Source organism: Tachysurus vachellii, chromosome 18 (genome assembly GCF_030014155.1).
Source record: "Tachysurus vachellii isolate PV-2020 chromosome 18, HZAU_Pvac_v1, whole genome shotgun sequence".
NCBI classification, from domain to species: domain Eukaryota; kingdom Metazoa; phylum Chordata; class Actinopteri; order Siluriformes; family Bagridae; genus Tachysurus; species Tachysurus vachellii.
In genome coordinates, this window is record NC_083477.1 from 19,962,527 (window position 1) to 19,981,219 (window position 18,693).

An 18,693-nucleotide genomic window follows, 5' to 3' on the forward strand; every position below is an offset into this window, starting at 1 on the left:
TCATATTATGAAAGCTCGATTCTGAACATTTTCTGTCATGCGAAATCCTCATTGGGTGTGAACACATTAACTGAACAATGTTATCATGACCGACTTTTTTCATGTAAGTGAAATCCGCTTGTGTTTTATTATAGCAATGGTGTTAAACATGGTTTATTCGTGTTAGTTAACTTCAGTTAAAGGAAACTTTTTGGAAAGAATAACCATAAATATAAATAATGATTTTTATCAAACTCTATGCACTGGTTATTAGCAAGCATAGTCACCTAATAAAATAAATGAAAAAAAGATAAACAACATCCAATGATACAAATGGTTGATAAAGATTTATTAGCTGAATCAGTAAATAATATCAGCAGTAGCTGATGCTTCCATTGATTTAATATTAACCAAGATATTTTTCATTTAATCAGGTTAAATCCTGAGACATCTTTGTTTTTTTTTAGGCTCAAGAAGAACAGCATGTCATACCTGGCAGACGTTGTTGAAGTTGGAGGTCAGGGAGGAGATGCTTTCGATGTTGAAAAAGATCCAGGTTTGGGAGGGTGAGTGGCAGATAATAGAATGTGGCTTACTGATGGTCGGTTCGAGCAATAAAGCCTGAAGGTACATTTACACCTGTAGAGATTTTGTCATCACAGGTACTATGAAGTCGTTAGTAGGTGTTCTTACCTACTGCTTGCTCTTAGTAACATCATTTGGTTTCTTACCGCTAGTTCTGGAGGGAGAGCGAGGTAAAGGAGAAGACGTGTGTGAATTTATTTTAAGCACTTTTTAGAAACCTTACATTGTAATTAATATGTGTAGTATTAAGTATGTAAACAGTAAGTACAATCACAAAAAACACACAGTACACACACCCTCAGCTCAAAGGCACAATTTGTCACTTTTTTCACTTGTATCACATGATGACCTCCTCATGACAGTAACCATAACTGACAGTAGACACATGGAGAAATACCATTTTTACTTTTTTAATTCTTCACTGTGTTCTCTAAAGAACTATTTGTGAAAAGGTGGATGATATTTTAAATTGACAGAAATAAGTGTTTTAGAATCAATAGTGGTGTGAACTTTATTACAAATCAAATTCCCAAACCCACTTTAATTGAAACTGTAAAAGTCTTGTAGATATTTTAATTTTTGTATTATATTTAATGTTTTAACTAAAGTTTGAAATGATTTTTAGAGACTTTTTATTTATGATTTATTTTGATTTATTTCTTTTTTGTCAGTTTATTTTACTTCATTTTTTTTTTCGAATTGCTTTCCCAGTCTATTACTGTATTGCTAAGCAAATTTCACTTCAGTTTTCTAGAAATTATGAGAAGTAAAATAACTTTTTAAAGAAACAAAGTGGTCTCAAGGAACTGAGTGAAACCAAAAGTAGCTGTGTGTGTGACAACCATAGAGGATGTGGATAATTTCCAGTTACTCACAGAGGGGTCAGGTCACCACAGACTCTTAACAATTAGTTTAAATATTTTAAGTACTTTATTTGCCAGTTGGTAGACACATTTGGCATTTGGTAGATGATCTTATCAAGGACGACTGGAATTTAACCTCATTTTATACAAATGAGGGTTAAGGGCCTTGCTCATGGGCCCAGAAGCGGCAGATTGGTGGACCTGGGAGTTAAACTCACAACCTTCTGATCAGTAGTCCAACACCTTAACTGCTAATCTAACACGTTCCTTCAATGACAAGTACTTCAGTGATCTCATCAAAAGTCCTTTTGTAAGACATTTCAGTGCTGCTAATAGATAAACATTTTTCTGAGTGGAGTGATAAGTCATATATAATGTCCATGTTTAAATTGGTACACATTAAACTGCTAAGATTCTCAAAACTGACAGTACCGTGTTCACATTGCTAGAAAGTTTCATAATGACAAAAGTTGGTACAGATGATTTTAATTCAAATTAAAGACATTTTAATAAAGTTTGTTTAAGCTTCTTTAAAGGAATATGTGGGGAGGAAATCTGACTTTTTTTTACTATGACATTTTGGTAAATATTAGTGTGTCATCTTTATTAATAGATTAAAGTGTAGTGTTTTTTTTTTTTTTTTTTAAATATTTCTGAATTGGAAAAACACACTAAAAAATGCACACTTGCTTTTTCCACCTGTTTCAGTGATGAATTCATGACCTCCTCATGACAGTAACCGTAACTGACAGGATAGACACATGGAGAAATACCATTTTTACTTTTTTTAATTCTTCACTGTGTTCTATAAAGAACTGTTTGTGAAAAGGTGGATGATATTTTAAATTGACAGAAATAAGTGTTTTAGAATCAATAGTGGTGTGAACTTTATTACAAATCAAATTCCCAAACCCACTTTAATTGAAACTCTGAAAGTCTTGTAGATATTTTAATTTTTGTACTGTATTTAATGTTTTATCTAAAGTTTGAAATGATTTTTAGAGACTTTTTATTTATGATTTATTTTGATTTATTTCTTTTTTGTCAATCATTTTACATTATTTTTTTCTAATTGCTTTTCCAGTGTATTATTGTATTATATAGTGCTAAGCAAATTTCACTTCAGTTTTCTAGAAATTATGAGAAGTGAGAGAACTTGTTAATGAGATTCTATCATTCTTTAGTAATAGAAGACATTAAGTGTGTGTTTTATCAACCGAACAGACATTAGAGTGGGGATGATGATGATGGTAACACATGGCACATAGAGGAACATATTAAAGGAATCCATATGAGCTGCTTAATAAACCACAATCAACTTGGTGTGTTGCCAAATCTATAAGACAAATGATAAATGAATGTTATATTTACACACACACACACACACACACACACACACACACACACATATATATATATAATATATATTGTGTGTGTGTGTGTGTGGACACACTCTGTGTCAGGGCTCTTGAAATGTTATATATATATATATATATATATATATATATATATATATATATATATATATATATATATATATATAAACATTTCCAGAGCCCTGTTTTAAAGCCTGTTTTAATTCCACTGTATCTGTTACAGAAACCATGATTCCGTGTTAAGATGTTCCGTGTTAAGTAATAAACCACATTTATTCTGCTTTCCGACAGTTTAAGGAACCAATTAAAAAGCTTGTGAAAAGCTTGTGAAATCTGATTTCCAACTAACAGCATGGACACACAAACACACACACACACTTGTTACTTGGAAGTGTGGTGTAAGGTCCAGAACCACCCTCTTTATTTGGTATAAATACGAGAGCACGAAGCTTCTGTCTCATCCACAAACTTGCATCCTTCACAAGACGTCTTTTAAAGAAGGCATTTTTTGCTCCCTGCTTCATCAGTTACTTGTAAGTGTGCAGTTTATTCTTGATTTACATTTTGTAGGTTATTAACTGTGTATGTAGATTATAGTATTAACATTATAGTTACTCTATATGATAATGTTTAACTCATATTATGAAAGCTTAATTCTGATCCTTTTCTATTACAGTGTGGTTTGTCAGTGCATTAATCATTAATAAATAAAATTTGTTAGTACTGGTAAAGTAAATTGGTGTGACATAAGAGACAAAAGCTCTGTAGGACTCCACTTTATCACATTACACCTTGTTTATTAGTTACTTCTGATGTCTGAATACTGATTTTTGAAATTTATTAAAATAAATAAAAATAAAATAAAATTCAGAGTTCTGAATTATGCCAGTTAACACCCTTTTCTTTGGTTATTAAAAAACATGTCTGTTGATCAGATGATCAGATCACATGTTTCAGCTTTTTCCAGAGATGTTCAATAGGATTCAGTAGAAATAAAATACAAATAATAAATAAAAAAGGTCTAATTACACAAATAGTTGATAAAGATTTAACTGAAACAGTAAATAAAGTCAGCAGTAGCTGATGCTTCCCTTGATTAATCTTAACCAAAATATTTTTCATTTTATCAGGTTAATTCCTGAGACATCTTTGTTTCTTTTTAGGCTCAAGAAGAACAGCATGTCGTACCTGTCACCTGTTGTTCAAGTTGGTGGTCTGGGAGGAGAACCCTTCAATTTTAATGGCACTGGAAATGGAAGCATGCTGAAAACGATCCAGGTTTGGGAAGGTGATTGCCAGATAAAAGCCATGAAGGTGTGGCTTACAGATGGCCGGTTCGAGCAGTTTTGGACATTGATCGCTTAGGCTTCATGTTCATGAACACCATCAAGTCTGCTCAGCTTATTAATGTTGTGTATCCCACCATTCTTGATGTGATACCCAAAGTGGCTGTTGGAGAAATTAAATCCATGTCCTACCAGAACAACACTTCTGTAACTCAAGAATACAAAATTGAGACCTCCAAAATGGATTTCACAGTCAGCCTGAAAGTAAGTGCAGGAATTCCATTTCTTGCAGAGGGGAAAACAACATCAATTAACCATTGGAGTTGAGGGTACATATGCTTCAGAGACCAGTACAGAGAAAATGGAGCTCTACTCATTTTCTGTTAAAGTTCCTGCAGGTAAAACCGTGGATGTGCGCATCACACGTGGCCAGGCTACAGTTGACCTCCCATTCACTGGCATCATCAAGATTACCTGCTATAATGGCAGCGTGCTGAAGTATAAAACCAGTGGAACCTACAAGGGTGTCGCTTACACTGATGGAAACGTGGCTGTGAATGAATCAAACAAAAAGCTTGGTGCAGCCTAACAAGCTTTGAATTCAATTCTATAAATATTTTAACTACAAAATGTGTTCTCATATTTGATAATGTTTAATAATCAGTGTTACAGATGTATGGGACGTATTTAGTGCATTATGTATCACAATAATAAAATTGGTTGAAAATGTATTATGTTTGAAGATTGAGAGCATTTCACCTCCCTTTCACTTTGGCCACATCAAGATGGAAAATGTCTCTATGGAATCAAATTCAAGACAAATCAGCTGAACAATATGAATCAATTAGCATTGAGAAACCAATCTTTTTTTTATTTACATAGAGTAATGCATTGCATACATGGACCAATTTAATTCAGTACATTCATCACTTGGAAACATAATGCTAATATATATATATATATATATATATATATATATATATATATATATATATATATATATATATATATATATATATAGGAATTATATATTGTCATGGTTTGAATAAACATGAGTCGGTACATGTGTGTTAAAATGTGCCAAGTTTCTTCTAATTCATCTATTATCATCTAATAATAAAAATGAATAAATAAAACTTCATTTAATAAAACAATTGGCTGATAATGATAAATATCAGCAGTCGTTCATTCTTCTGGTATTTTGTTATCATAACCAAAAATCTTCTTAAACATGTCCCATTAGCAGACGTATTGATTTCCATTTTAACTTTTTAATTCCTATCATTTTTAATTGTAATTTTAAATGTTTGATTGTCTTTTAAAGGTTAAGAGCAAGAGTATGTCGTACCTGGCAGAAACTGATGAAGTTGGAGGGAATAAAGGAACAGCGTTTAGTTTTGAAGGCAGTAAATCTGGAAGTGGTGTGGTGGGGGATGTTACACTACTTCAGCATATTTAAAAGTATTAATGTAAAGTATAAAATATATATATTTTTTAAAACTTTGTGTAAATGTGTAACACAGTGTTCAACACCGTACTTATGTCAATATCAGTGACAAATATAACTGGAGAAAACTTATCCATTTCTCAGAGTTCTCTGTGTTTGTTTCTACAATGTGTGTACTCATATTTGTAGTCAGCGGTGACTTCTACAATCTTGCATGTTAACGTGTATCCTGTATGGGGTGGGACGGGAGATTTATTTATTTTATTTTTTTTAATCTGTAAAACAATGAAAACAGGGATTTGATTTATTCTGCTATTCTAAACCCACATTTTTAATTAAATAAAACATTCTTTACAAAACATTTTGAGTGTTTTTTAGATCTATTATGACTGTAGATTGCTGTAAGATTTGTATTTATTTCCTTTTACTTATCAGGAAGATTATAATCTGTTAGGATTTCAATCACTAAAACCCTTCTCAATAGAAACTAATGCTTTGACTCGTGGACTGTTCTAGATGCTTCCCGAAGCCCAGCGTCCCAGTGAACCGTGTCTTAACAAGGCTAACACAGGAAAACCTCTGGTGAAGCACAATGTCTACATGGCTGGATGTGCTCTTTATCACTATTCTAATTATGTTTCATTTTAACTTGATTATTCACTAAGTTACTTTTCACTCGGGTTCTTAAGACCGTATCACTAAAACTTTGGGTCCAGCAAAAAGTTGCCCTTAGTTGTGAACACCTCTAAAAAATGAATGAAAATCCTCGGTCTTGTCATTTCTTGAGTTTGACTGAAGATAATATTTAGAATATTTGAAAATCTCCTAAAATGACATTCACACACTTTGTATACATTTTACACGATGTTTTTTGCTTTCTACTCTCTACAACTCAGATGTTTAGATAAAGCTGGTTCACTTGAAGCTTTCAAATCATCAGAGTAACCTGAGAAAACAGAAAACAAAACAAAAGCCTTCTCCAAATACATTAACTGCAGCAGGAAAGTGAAAAGTATTTTTTTTTAAAAGTGGGGAAAAGAGCAGTAGCCAGATATTATTTACAAAAAAGTAAAGAAAATAAAAAAGTGTGTAATTATAATATAATTATATATTTAATTAATATAAAAGTGGCTTCCATGGAGTCCACACTGTAATAGAAAATGATCAGAATCTAGCTTTCATAATGAGTTAAACATTATCATATACAGTAACTATAATGTTGTAATACTATAATAACCTATATAATGTCATCAAGAATAAACTGCACACTTACAGTACAAGGAACTGATGAAGCAGGTAGTAAAAACCTTCTTTAAATGACATCTTATAAAGGATGCAAGTTTGTGGATGAAACAGAAGCTTCGTGCTCTCGTATTTATACCAGATAAAAAGGGTGGTCCTGAGCCTTACACCACACTTCCAAGAAACAAGTGTGTGTGTGTTTGTGTGTCCATGCTGTTAGATGGAATTCAGGTTTTCACCCCTCAGTGGTTAATTTCCTTAAACTGTCAGAAAGCACAATAATGTGGTTTATTATTTAGTGAACATTCCTTTGTGTCACTCAACCTTGTGATGACATCTTAACACAGAATCATGGTTTCTGTAACGGATACCATGGAATTTTTCTCAAAACCACAAAATATTTAGACTGTTTATAATAAGTATCAGAAATCTACAATGTGTTTTCTGTTGCATCCGATGGAAGCTCTATAGGCTTTAGATCAGGGCTCTGGAAATGTTCTATCAAAACGCATTTTAAGTTGCCTTCAAACCATCAAAAGGTTAAAATAAACAAAAATGTTGCTATATGCTGGACTGAACATTATCCAAGTTCTCTGTAGCTGTTTAATATACAGTACAGGACACCTGGACATCACAGCCATGTATACAGTACGTCCCCAAAGTGTTCCAGCAAAACTGAAGGTAAACTGTTGTCTATAATATGTAGGATTACATTTCACTGTATCTAAGAGGCTTATACCTGTTCCAGCATCTCAATGCTCCTGTGTACAAAGCCAGTTCCATGAAGACCTCCATGATGTGTTGGAGGTTGGAGTGGAAGATCTCGAGTGTCCTGTAAAGAGCCCTGAATCTGAATGAGTGATTCTTTTGGTTGATTTTTTCCCCCAATCTCTGTGCACTCAAAAGAAAAGCTGGATGCAGTCAAATCATCAGCACAGAAAAGTAAACCCTGAACTCTCATCCTGGTCCAACATGTTTTATGCAGCCGGACCAGACCGAGACTCGAGTAGACCAACTTTGATCAAATCTTGCGTCTGGTTTCTTTAAAAAAGGTCATTTAGTAAACAGATTGTTTACATGGCTGCCTGTCTCAACATCCTTCACTTCTTTCAAAGCACAAAGCAAATCATGTTGTTTTTGAATCATATATTTTTAATAAACTGGATTAATTTCTTTGACAGCATTAGCAAGAACTTCCCCCTTTATAATGAAATCAAACCCATTTTAGCAGGTTACATATTTCCAATGAGATTCTATCATTCTTTAGTAATAGAAGATATTAAATGTGTGTCTGATCGACTGAACAGACAACAGAGTGGGAATGATAATGGTAACACATGGCACATAGAGGAACATATTAAAGGAATCCATATGAGCTACTTAATACACCGCAATCAACTTGGTGTGTTGCCAAATCTATAAAACAAATGAGAAATGAATGGGATATTTACATATATAGGGTTAAAAATTGATTTATCACATGAAACTAAGTAATGCTGTAATTCTTAAAGAGAAAAACAATCACTGATGGAAAAATACTCATCCATGAATCTAGTCTTTTCACCTTCAGTTAGATTTTCCTATAACAGCACATCGTTATAATAAACAGACATTTTAACAATATTTTATACTTAAATTTGATGTTAGTTCTTACACTGTAGCAGCTATAAATGGTCATCCCTTAACCTGACTTTCTTCTTCTTCTTTGTATGTTTCATATCATGACAACCTAAATATTGTTGAATTTAGCAAAAAAGTAATTAGAACAATACAGGATAATAAAATATAGCAAATGAAGGCATATTGTTAAGATTATGTGATCACCTGATCTATAACACCCAAATCTGAGTAACTGGAAATGATCCACAACTTACAAAGACCTTTCTATGCTCAATTTTTCAGTCACCTCCAGACAACAAGGTTTCCATTCACCCAATTCCTTGAATACCTACACTTTTGTAACTAGGAATCATCTTTGTTATTTTGCTCTAAGCACCTTTATGAAACTGAAGTTGAATCAGACCTCTGGAGAATATTTCTTTTGCCAAAGGCAAATTCTTTGGTGACACAAAGGAACGTGAAATACTAAATAGCTCCATTGTGCATTTATAAGCTTTAAAAAAACTTGTGTAATTTATCTTCCAACTAACAGTGTGGGCAAAACCATAACTGTGCTTAGAAGTATGTTAAGTTGAGGGACTTTTAATGGCATTGTGACCAAATACAATATGTGATACAGTACACAGTGAAATGAAATGTTTGTCCAGGACCCTGATGCTACATAAAGACACCAACCTACATGAGACAACACAGAACTAATTAATCTATCGACATAAAGAGACAGTGCAAACAGACAATATAATAAAAAACTAGATTTGTAAAGTTCGTCGCGACAAACTTTGGTGTTTGCTTTGACGGTGCAAGTATTTGCAAAGGCTGGTGCTTTTTGGAAGCGAGTGGACATAAGGGTCAGTGTTACTTTTGGAGGCAAGTGGACAGAAAGATTGTGAAATCTACTGGACCGCTAGGGTGCCAATACTTTTGGGGGCAAGCGGACATGAGCATGTGACGTGATCCGAATACCCGTGAGGCAGATCCCCTCATTGTGCTGAGTGTTTTGATATATCACATGCCCATGTTGTGCAAAATCTATTTTCACGTGAAATCACGTGACGTCATGTGACGTCATCAGAATACCCGTGAGGCAGTTCCCCTCATTGTGCTGAGTGTTTTGATACATCACATGCCCATGTTGTGCAAAATCTATTTTCACGTGAAATCACGTGACGTCATGTGACGTCATCAGAATACACGTGAGGAAGTTCCCCTCATTGTGCTGAGTGTTTTGATATGTAACCCTATTTTTAACCCATGAGATTATAAAATAATTTCCTTATTTAATTTTATTTACCCTTAACTAAGAAACCTGGATTCCCGGCAGTTGAATGGTGAATTGGCCGGTAGTATTCTATTCACCTTAGTCTAAAATCACAATCTCTTAGTGTCATATTAATCATCCCAATAAATGAAACACAAGAATACAAATGTGAAGTAGTAAAACTAACAACCAATATTTATTTTCTTATACTAGTTTTGTTATTTTAGTTGTAATGTAGTTATCATTTAAACAAAATGAATGAAACCATTAAACAAAAGTAGAGGATGAAATATTTGAAACCAGAAACCAAAATAAAACGCGTATCAAATGGTGTTACAACCCGGTATTGAAACTTTGAATTATGTTTATCACATCACATCACATGCGATTGCATCTCTCTCTTTAGTACACTGAAACACTTCAAGACATATAAAGCAATACAAAAAGATATAACCAGAACCCAATATGAAAAGTATTTCACAGTTTATAAGAACCAACAACTCAGTCACACACACTAGTGTTTCGTTGGGGCCCAGTTGGTGCACATTTGCAGTGTGAAGGTTAATGACCAATCCTCTTAAGCACAAACTTGGAAAATAGATCTACTTACATCCATCCGAGGAAAATTACCAGTGATCAATTCTTCCTGTGTGATGAGTCAGGCTGATCCAAGCACAGAGCAAACATGCGCTCTCACACAGCAGCAGCAACACAACATTTCTAGCGGCAAACGAGGAAGTCCTAGGTCCAACTCGATCCCTTCTGCAGTCTCTGTCCACGCACACGTTGTTCCAGTGATAACCACTAGGCCTTTATTACACGCGGTGGCGGAGATATCGTATAAACAGTCAGCAAAAATGAAAATAACGTCGAACATTGAGAAGAATCCAATAAACTAAAACGGATACAGTTTTGTTACACTTTGGGCCGTAATACTTCAACGAATATTCTCAGTCTCCAAAGATGCTAACTTTGCTGTTTCCTTAGCACACGCAGCCTGCACGTCTCTTCTCACCATGTGCGTTGCTCCTCCCCTTTCTTTTCCACCTGTAACTCGTCATTACATGACCTTTTACCATTCCCTCAACAGTCATTGGCCAACAATAATATTCACATTTAACCCATTAAGTGACTATATAAAACAAACCCATATCTGAAAAATATGCTGCATGTAATATTATAGTTTGAAATAGAAATAAAATGAATAAATTGGCATTATAAAACATTGAAAACAAAGCACATTTTTAAAGGTCCCTACAGATATGTCACATGCCCATGTTGTAAAAAGTTTTTTTGATTTTGCATATTTTGGGGGCGGGGCTGTAGCACAACCGAAAGGCCAGTCGGTACACCAGTTTGTTCAGAGTATCACCCTAAAGCTGGCCAAGTTTTGTGTAGATACTTCGAAAGCTTGCTAAGTTATAAACCTCCAAAGTTTATAATGGGAGTCTATGGGAAAAAAGCAACAAACTTCAGACCAGGATCTACAACGAATTTGGTGCATGTGGCTCGAAAGCTCTAGGCCGCATTAAATTTTATGAATTTTTGTCCAAGCTTAAATAGGAAAACAGAATGTTGGCTTCCACAAAGCCAACATAATTACAATACAGATATATAAAGACAGCACAATATAAATGCTGTAGCAACATTTAACAATTTAAAGATGCGAACATGGCTGGATCTTTTTGTTTGTTCAGGTTGTGTTTTATTGATGAAATGTGATTTTTTTTTAAAGCAAGATAATGGTCCAGGGGGGCACGGTGGCTTAGTGGTTAGCACGTTCGCCTCACACCTCCAGGGTCGGGGTTCGATTCCTGCCTCCGCCTTGTGTGTGTGGAGTTTGCATGTTCTCCCCGTGCCTCGGGGGTTTCCTCCGGGTACTCCGGTTTCCTCCCCCGGTCCAAAGACATGCATGGTAGGTTGATTGGCATCTCTGGAAAATTGTCCGTAGTGTGTGAGCGCGTGAGTGAATGAGAGTGTGTGTGCCCTGCGATGGGTTGGCACTCCATCCAGGGTGTATCCTGCCTTGATGCCCGATGACGCCTGAGATAGGCACAGGCTCCCCGTGACCTGAGGTAGTTCGGATAAGCGGTAGAAGATGAATGAATGAATGAATAATGATCCAATGCAGACCAGATGCTTTTTGATAGAACATTCCCAAAACCCTGATCTAAAGCCTATAGAGCTTCAATCTAATGCAATAGAGAAGACATTGTAGATTTTTGATGTTTTATCATAAACAGACTGAATATCTTTTGGTTTGGAGAAAAATTCCACCGTAACAGAAACCATGATTCCATGTTAAGATGTCATCAACAGGTTCAGTGACACAAATGAATGTTCACAAAATAATAAACCAGTTCATTATGCCTTCTCAGGGTCTAAGGAAATTAATCTCTGACAAAGACCTTTGTATGCTCAATTATTCAGTCACCTCCAAAAAACAAGGTTTACTTTTACACAGTTCCTTAAACCATTCTTTCCTGTTACACTGTTAATGCCAACACTTTTCTTCCTTGTGTCTTCACACAAAGGAATGTGAACTAAATAGTAAATTGCTTTATTGTGCATTTTCAAGCTTTAAGAAAATAAAGTCTGGGGGAAAATACTTGTGTAATTTATCTTCCACCTACTAGCTTAGGCACACTGATAACTGTGCTTGTATGTATACGTTTGTACAGTGCACTCCACAATTATTGGCACCCCTGTTTAAGATGTGGTCCATGTAAAAAATTACACATTTAGAAAAAAAAAAAAACAACTTGAAATCATGTGTCCAACAATTATTGGCACCCCTGATGTTAATACTTTGTACAACCCCCTTTTGCCAACAAGACAGCACTTAATCTCCTCCTATAACATTTCACAAGACTGGAGAACACATAGAGGGGGATCTTTGACCATTCTTCTTTGCACAATCTTTCTAGATCATCCAGTGTCCTGGGTCCTCTCTTGTGCACTCTCCTATTTAGCTTGCCCCACAGGTTTTTGATTGGGTTGAGGTCTGGGGACTGAGATGGCCATGGGAGGACCTTGAGTTTGTGACTGCTGAACCATTTTTGTGTAGATTTTTTATCCTGATGAAAGACCCAATGACGACCCATCTTCAGCTTTCTGACAGAGGCCATTAGGTTTTTATTTAAAATGTCCTGGTAGTTCAAAGAGTTCATAATGCCATGCACCCTAACAAGGTTCACAGGTCCTTTGGAAGAGAAACAGGCCCACAGCATCACAGATCCTCCACCATACATCACGGTGGGCGTGAGGGGTTTTTTGACATACTCATCTTTTGTTTTAAGCCAGAGTGTGTGTTGCCAAAAATCTCAATCTTAGTCTCATCTGACCAAAGCACACAATCCCAGTTGAAGTCCCAGTACCGCTTAGCAAACTCCAGACGTTTACATTTGTGTGTTAGTGAGAAAAGGCTTTTTCCTTGCATGCCTCCCAAACAGCTTGTTGGCAAGTAGAGAGCATCTGATGGTTGTTATGGAGACTTTGTGACCCCAAGATGCCACTCTGATGCAATTCTGTGACAGTGAGCTTAGGACATTTTCTTTTTTTACTTCTTTTACCATCCTCCTCACTGTGCCTTGTTTGTCACTGTTCCAGTTGTTTTAAACTTCTTAATGATTCCTCTGACTGTAGATAAGGGCAAGTTAAGGCGAGTGGCTATTTTCTTGTAGCCATTGCCTGACTTATGAAGGTCGACACACATCTGCCTTACTTGAATGGTGTGTTCTCTTGTCTTTGCCATGTTGACAAATGGGTAAGAGAAATAGGCATCTGTGTCAAGTCATATTTACACCCCAAGGAAACAGGAAGTCATGAATTACTAATTAAAAGTTCCTAGATACCGTGACCAACTTTAGAAACTACAGAAAAATATATTTAAAAAAAAACAATTACATTTTTCAGAGGAATTGTTAGGGGTGCCAATAATTGTAGGACACATGATTTCAATTTTTTTTTTCTAAATGTGTTATTTTCTTTACCACCAAGAACTAAAATGAAAGGTTGGATTTTTCTCTTTTTTTTTGCATTTGGGTTCTATGTTGTTTAAAAAAAAAGGAGAATTTTTAGAAGTCCATGACCGCATCTTAAACAGGGGTGCCAATAATTGTGGAGGGCACTGTAAGTATGGTATACGAGCAGGTCAAATTGAGAGGCTTTTAAATGTCATTGTGGCCAAATACAATATCTGATGAATGAAACATTTGTCCAGGACCCTGGTGCTACATAAAGACACCGACCTACATGAAACAACACAGAACTAATTAATTTATCGACATAAAGAGACAGTGCAAACAGACAATTTAATAAATTACAATACAGATATATAAAGACAGCACCGCACAGCAGCACCTACATCTTTACATTTTTAAATGCTGCTACAACTAATGTCTGGATCTTTTTGTTACTACATTGGTGTTGGTCAGGTTGTGTTTTATTGATGTAATGTGTTTTTTTTAAAGCAGGATAATGATCCAATGCAGACCAGATGCTTTTTGATAGAACATTCCCAAAACCCTGATCTAAAGCCTATAGAGCTTATATCTAATGCAATAGAGAAGACATTGTAGATTTTTGATGCTTTATTATAAACAGAATGAAAGTTTTGTAGGTTGGAGAAAAATTCCACTGTATCTGTTACGGAAACCATGAAGGTTGAGTGACACAAAGGAATGTTCAATAAATAATAAACCACATTATGGTGCTTTCTGACAGTTTAAGGAAATTAATCAGTGGAGTGACAAGCTTGTGAAATCAGATTTCCAACTAACAGTGTGGACACACAAACACACACACACACTTGACACTTGGAAGTGTGGTGTAAGGTCCAGGACCACCCTTTTTATCTGGTATAAATAGGAGAGCATGAAGCTTCTGTCTCATCCACAAATTTGCATCCTTCACAAGACGTCTTTTAAAGAAGGCATTTTTTGCTACCTGCTTCGTCCTTGTAAGTGTGCAGTTTATTCTTGATTACATAACGTAGGTTATTAACTGTGTATGAAGATTATAGTATACAACATTATAGTTACTGTATATCGTCGCTGTCAGGCTGAATCCTTGTATCTCCAAAACCGTTATTTTTCAGGAAATTAAAAAAACTCCGTACCTTATCTGCAGTGCACAGGGTTTAGTCCGCGTTGCAGTGGATTGTCTTGCGCTAAATTCCTGTCCTCAGACGAGCACCAGAACTAACGGGGGTCAAGATTTTTTTTTCTTTGAGCCCAGTGTTTTGAAGACATTTACCTCAGAAGACGTGTTGATTCGTTGCGACTCTTATTAAGGAGAAATATGCCGCGAAGCTCTCCCGCGGAGTGAGGAAGAGGTGGACAGTTGAAGTGTCCAATGGAGTTAAGAGATTTGCGCTGAAGCTATTTTCAAGACTTTAGATTGGTTAATAACTTGTAAAAATAACAGACCCATGTGGGGACTGACCAATAGCATCGATATGTGAAAAAATATGAAATTGACAAAATTTGGGGTTTCCCAATATACGAGGTTTCCGCCCGACAGCGACGATATGATAATGTTTAACTCATATTATGAAAGCTTAATTCTGATCATTTTCTATTACAGTGTGGTTTGTCAGTGCGTTAATCATTAATAAATAAAATGTGTTAGTACTGGTAAAGTAAATTGGTGTGGCATCAGAGACATAAAGCTCTGTAGGACTCCACTTTATCACATTACACCTTGTTTATTAGTTACTTCTGATGTCTGAATACTGATTTTTTAAATTTAATAAAATAAATATAATAAAATAAAATTCAGAGTTCTGAATTATGCCAGTTAACACCCTCTTCTTTGGTTATTAACAACCATGTCTGTTGATCAGATGATCAGATCACATGTTTCAGCTTTTTCCAAAGATGTTCAATAATATTCAGTAGCATGTAGTAACAAAGAGAGAAATGTTCTGCCCAGTGCCAGAAAGCTTGGTCTCGGTCACAGGGCAGCACATTTCACTCCAGAAGCTATTTATTACTACATCCAAGAGCCCTTATCTAAAGTCTGTAGAGCTTTCATGGGAAGCAATGGAGAAGAAATCCTAACAGTCACAGAAACTTTGATTCTCTTCCAAGGTGATATCAAAAGTTTGTGAGTCACAGAAATGTGTCTTAGATGTTACGACATTTTAAGGTAATTAACCTGTGCTGTATATTCTTGATAACATTATGTAGGTTATTAACTGTGTATGTAGATTAGAGTATTATAGCTTTATAATTTCTTTAACTGATATGAAAGCTCGATTCTGAACATTTTCTGTCGTGCGAAATCCTCATTGGTTATGAACACATTAACTGAACAATGTTAACGTGACCGACTTTTTTCATGTAAGTGAAATTTTATTATTTTTTATTTTATTGTGTTTTATTATAGCAATGGGGTTAAACATGGTTTACTCATGTTAGTTAACTTCAGTTAAAGGAAACTTTTTTGGAAAGAATAACCTTGTATAAATAATGTATGTAATGTAATGTAATGTTAATGTAAAATAAATAATGTATAATGTATTTTATCAGACTCTATGCACTGGTTATTAGCAAGCATAAAGTGACCTAATAAAATAAATAAAAAAAAAAGATAAACAACATCTAATAATACAAATGGTTGATAAAGATTTATGAGCTGAATCAGTAAATAAAATCAGCAGTAGCTGATGCTTGCCTTGATTTAATCTTAACCAAAATATTTTTCATTTTATCAGGTTAATTCCTGAGACATCTTTGTTTCTTTTTTAGGCTCGAGAAGAACAGCATGTCATACCTGGCACCTGTTGTTGAAGTTGGCGGTCAGGGAGGAGAACCCTTCGATTTTAATGGCACTAAAGATGGAAGCATGCTGAAAAAGGTCCAGGTTTGGGAAGGTGACTACAAGATAAAAGCCATGAAATTGTGGCTTACTGATGACCGGTCCGAGCAGTTTGGTGTTCCTGCTGGGATTCTGAAAGAGTTTACATTTGAAGATGGAGAGCATTTCACCTCCCTTTCACTTTGGGCAAATAAAGATGTTACACGTCTAGGTGCAATCAAATTTAAGACAAGTCACTCCCGAGAGTTCTATGCAAGCTTGACAAAAGGTCCTGTAAATATTCAAGTTCCAGTTGATGTTGCTTCTGGGATCTGCATGGGAATCAAAGGACGTTCAGGGTCTGATATTGATCGCTTTGGCTTCATATTCATCAACCCCGTCCAGTCTGTTGAGCTTACCAATGTTCTGTATCCCACCATTTCTGATGTGATACCCAAAGTGGCTGTTGAAGAAATCAAATCCATGTCCTACCAGAACAACACTTCTGTAACTCAAGAATATCCAATTGAGGCCTCCACAAAAGTCACCCAAAAATCCTCCTGGTCTGTTATGGGCAAACTGGAAATCACATTCAGGCTGGAAGTAAATGCAGGAATTCCACAGCTTGTGGAGGGGAAATCAGGCTATCAATTAAATAATGCAGTTGAGGGTACATATCCTTCAAAGTACAGGGCAGAGAAAATGGAGTTCTTCTTATTTCCTGTTAAAGTTCCTGCATTTTTAACTGTGGATGTGGACATCACACTTTCCCGGGCTACAGTTGATCTCCCATTCACTGGCATCATCAAGATTACCTGCTATACTGGTGGTGTGCTGGAGTTTAAAACCAGTGGAACCTACAAGAGTGTCGCTTACTCTGATGGAAAAGTGGCTGTGAATCAATTATGCATACAGGGTGCAGCCTAAAAAGCTTTGAATTCAATTCTATAAATATGTAACCACAAAATGTGTCCTCATATTTGATAATGTTTAATAACCAATGTTACAGACGTATGGAACGCATTTAGTGCATTATGTATCACTGTACTCAGTATCTCAGTAAAGTTCTTGCTGACTGATGCTGTGTGTGGGACACTGGAGTCCAGCTGTGACTTATATGATCTTGCATCTTCATGTTTATCCTGCATTTGGTGGAATGGGTGATTTTTTTTAGTTGATTTGTTTCATTGTGCTGGTCTTCAAATGGTGCAAAACCACATTTTTTGATTACTACAATAAATCTTTACAAAACATTTTGAGTAATAAATAAAACATCTCATTTCATGATTTTTTAGATTTAGTTTGACTGTAGCTTTGTGTAATACTGGACATGATTCTTTTACATTTACAGAAGATTATAATGTTATGATTCCCATCAATAAAATCAGTTTCAATTGAAACTAAGTTTCTGACTTGTTTTTTTCCATAATTATGTATTATTCTAGATTCTTCCTGAGCACTACCATTAAACAGTTTTTCTGTTTGAGTTTTAAAACCTTAAAAAGGTCTGCTTCAAGTCCCAGTCTTCCCAGTAAAATGTTACTACATTGCTGGAGTAAACAAACACTCATACACTATTTCAAGTTACAGACACTCATGAAAAACTGATGCTGATTATCTGGGAAACGTCTCTAACAGCAGTCAAAATGTCATTGGTTGTGTCAAACAAGTTGTGAATTTGATGTAACATTAAAACAGGAGATCATGATTTACTCTGTGCTCAAAGTGATGCTCGCAGCTCCAGTGGTTTTCTCTGTGGGTGAACAAGGATGATGATGAACCAGCCCAGGATATGCTTTTTTTATATTGGTTGTTGCATTACAATAGTGCTATTTTCTGATTGGCTATTGTGTAGCCTCATTTTTTGATTGGCTGATAAGTGGCAGGTTTGACTATGTCTTGGATGGTGTGTAAGTCTTAATTCAATACTTAATTCAAGTTAGTTTGAATACTGATATGAGAAATTTGCATATGGTATATTCATGTTAGTTAATGTAAATTAAGGAAAACTTATTGTAAAGCATTACCATGTATAAATAATGAATGACTGGTTTTAAACATGCCTTTTTAACAGACTGTCTAACAACAGAGCTTTAATTTACTTTCACTTTCCAGCTTTTTATTAAGCACACATGCTCATGCACACTGAAGTAATTTATACTGACGTACGTGTCCCTTAGTGACACTTGTTTTCGGATTGTGTAGGAAACCCTTCCACAATCTCACTAAGCAATGT

General features: G+C 35.4%; 2 protein-coding genes across 5 annotated transcripts in view; both read left to right on the plus strand.

Annotated features, from left to right (window-relative positions):
* The window catches only part of LOC132861387 (aerolysin-like protein), a 168,120-nt gene that overhangs the window by 118,846 nt on the left and 30,581 nt on the right, over positions 1 to 18,693 (plus strand). The window lies entirely within an intron of this gene.
* Positions 457 to 17,384, plus strand: LOC132860798 (aerolysin-like protein). Its single transcript, XM_060892043.1, has 2 exons — positions 457 to 545; positions 16,409 to 17,384. Exons 1-2 carry the CDS (start codon positions 463 to 465, stop codon positions 17,382 to 17,384), a joined length of 1,059 nt encoding a protein of 352 aa, XP_060748026.1. The 5' UTR covers positions 457 to 462.

Excerpts from the sequence above, each read along its gene's own strand:
- LOC132860798 (XM_060892043.1), top strand. The coding sequence starts at position 463 with ATGTCATACCTGGCAGACGTTGTTGAAGTTGGAGGTCAGGGAGGAGAT. Across the intron at positions 546-16,408 it reads AAAGATCCAGGTTTGGGAGG|GCTCGAGAAGAACAGCATGT; the intron begins GTGAGTGGCAGA and ends TTTCTTTTTTAG.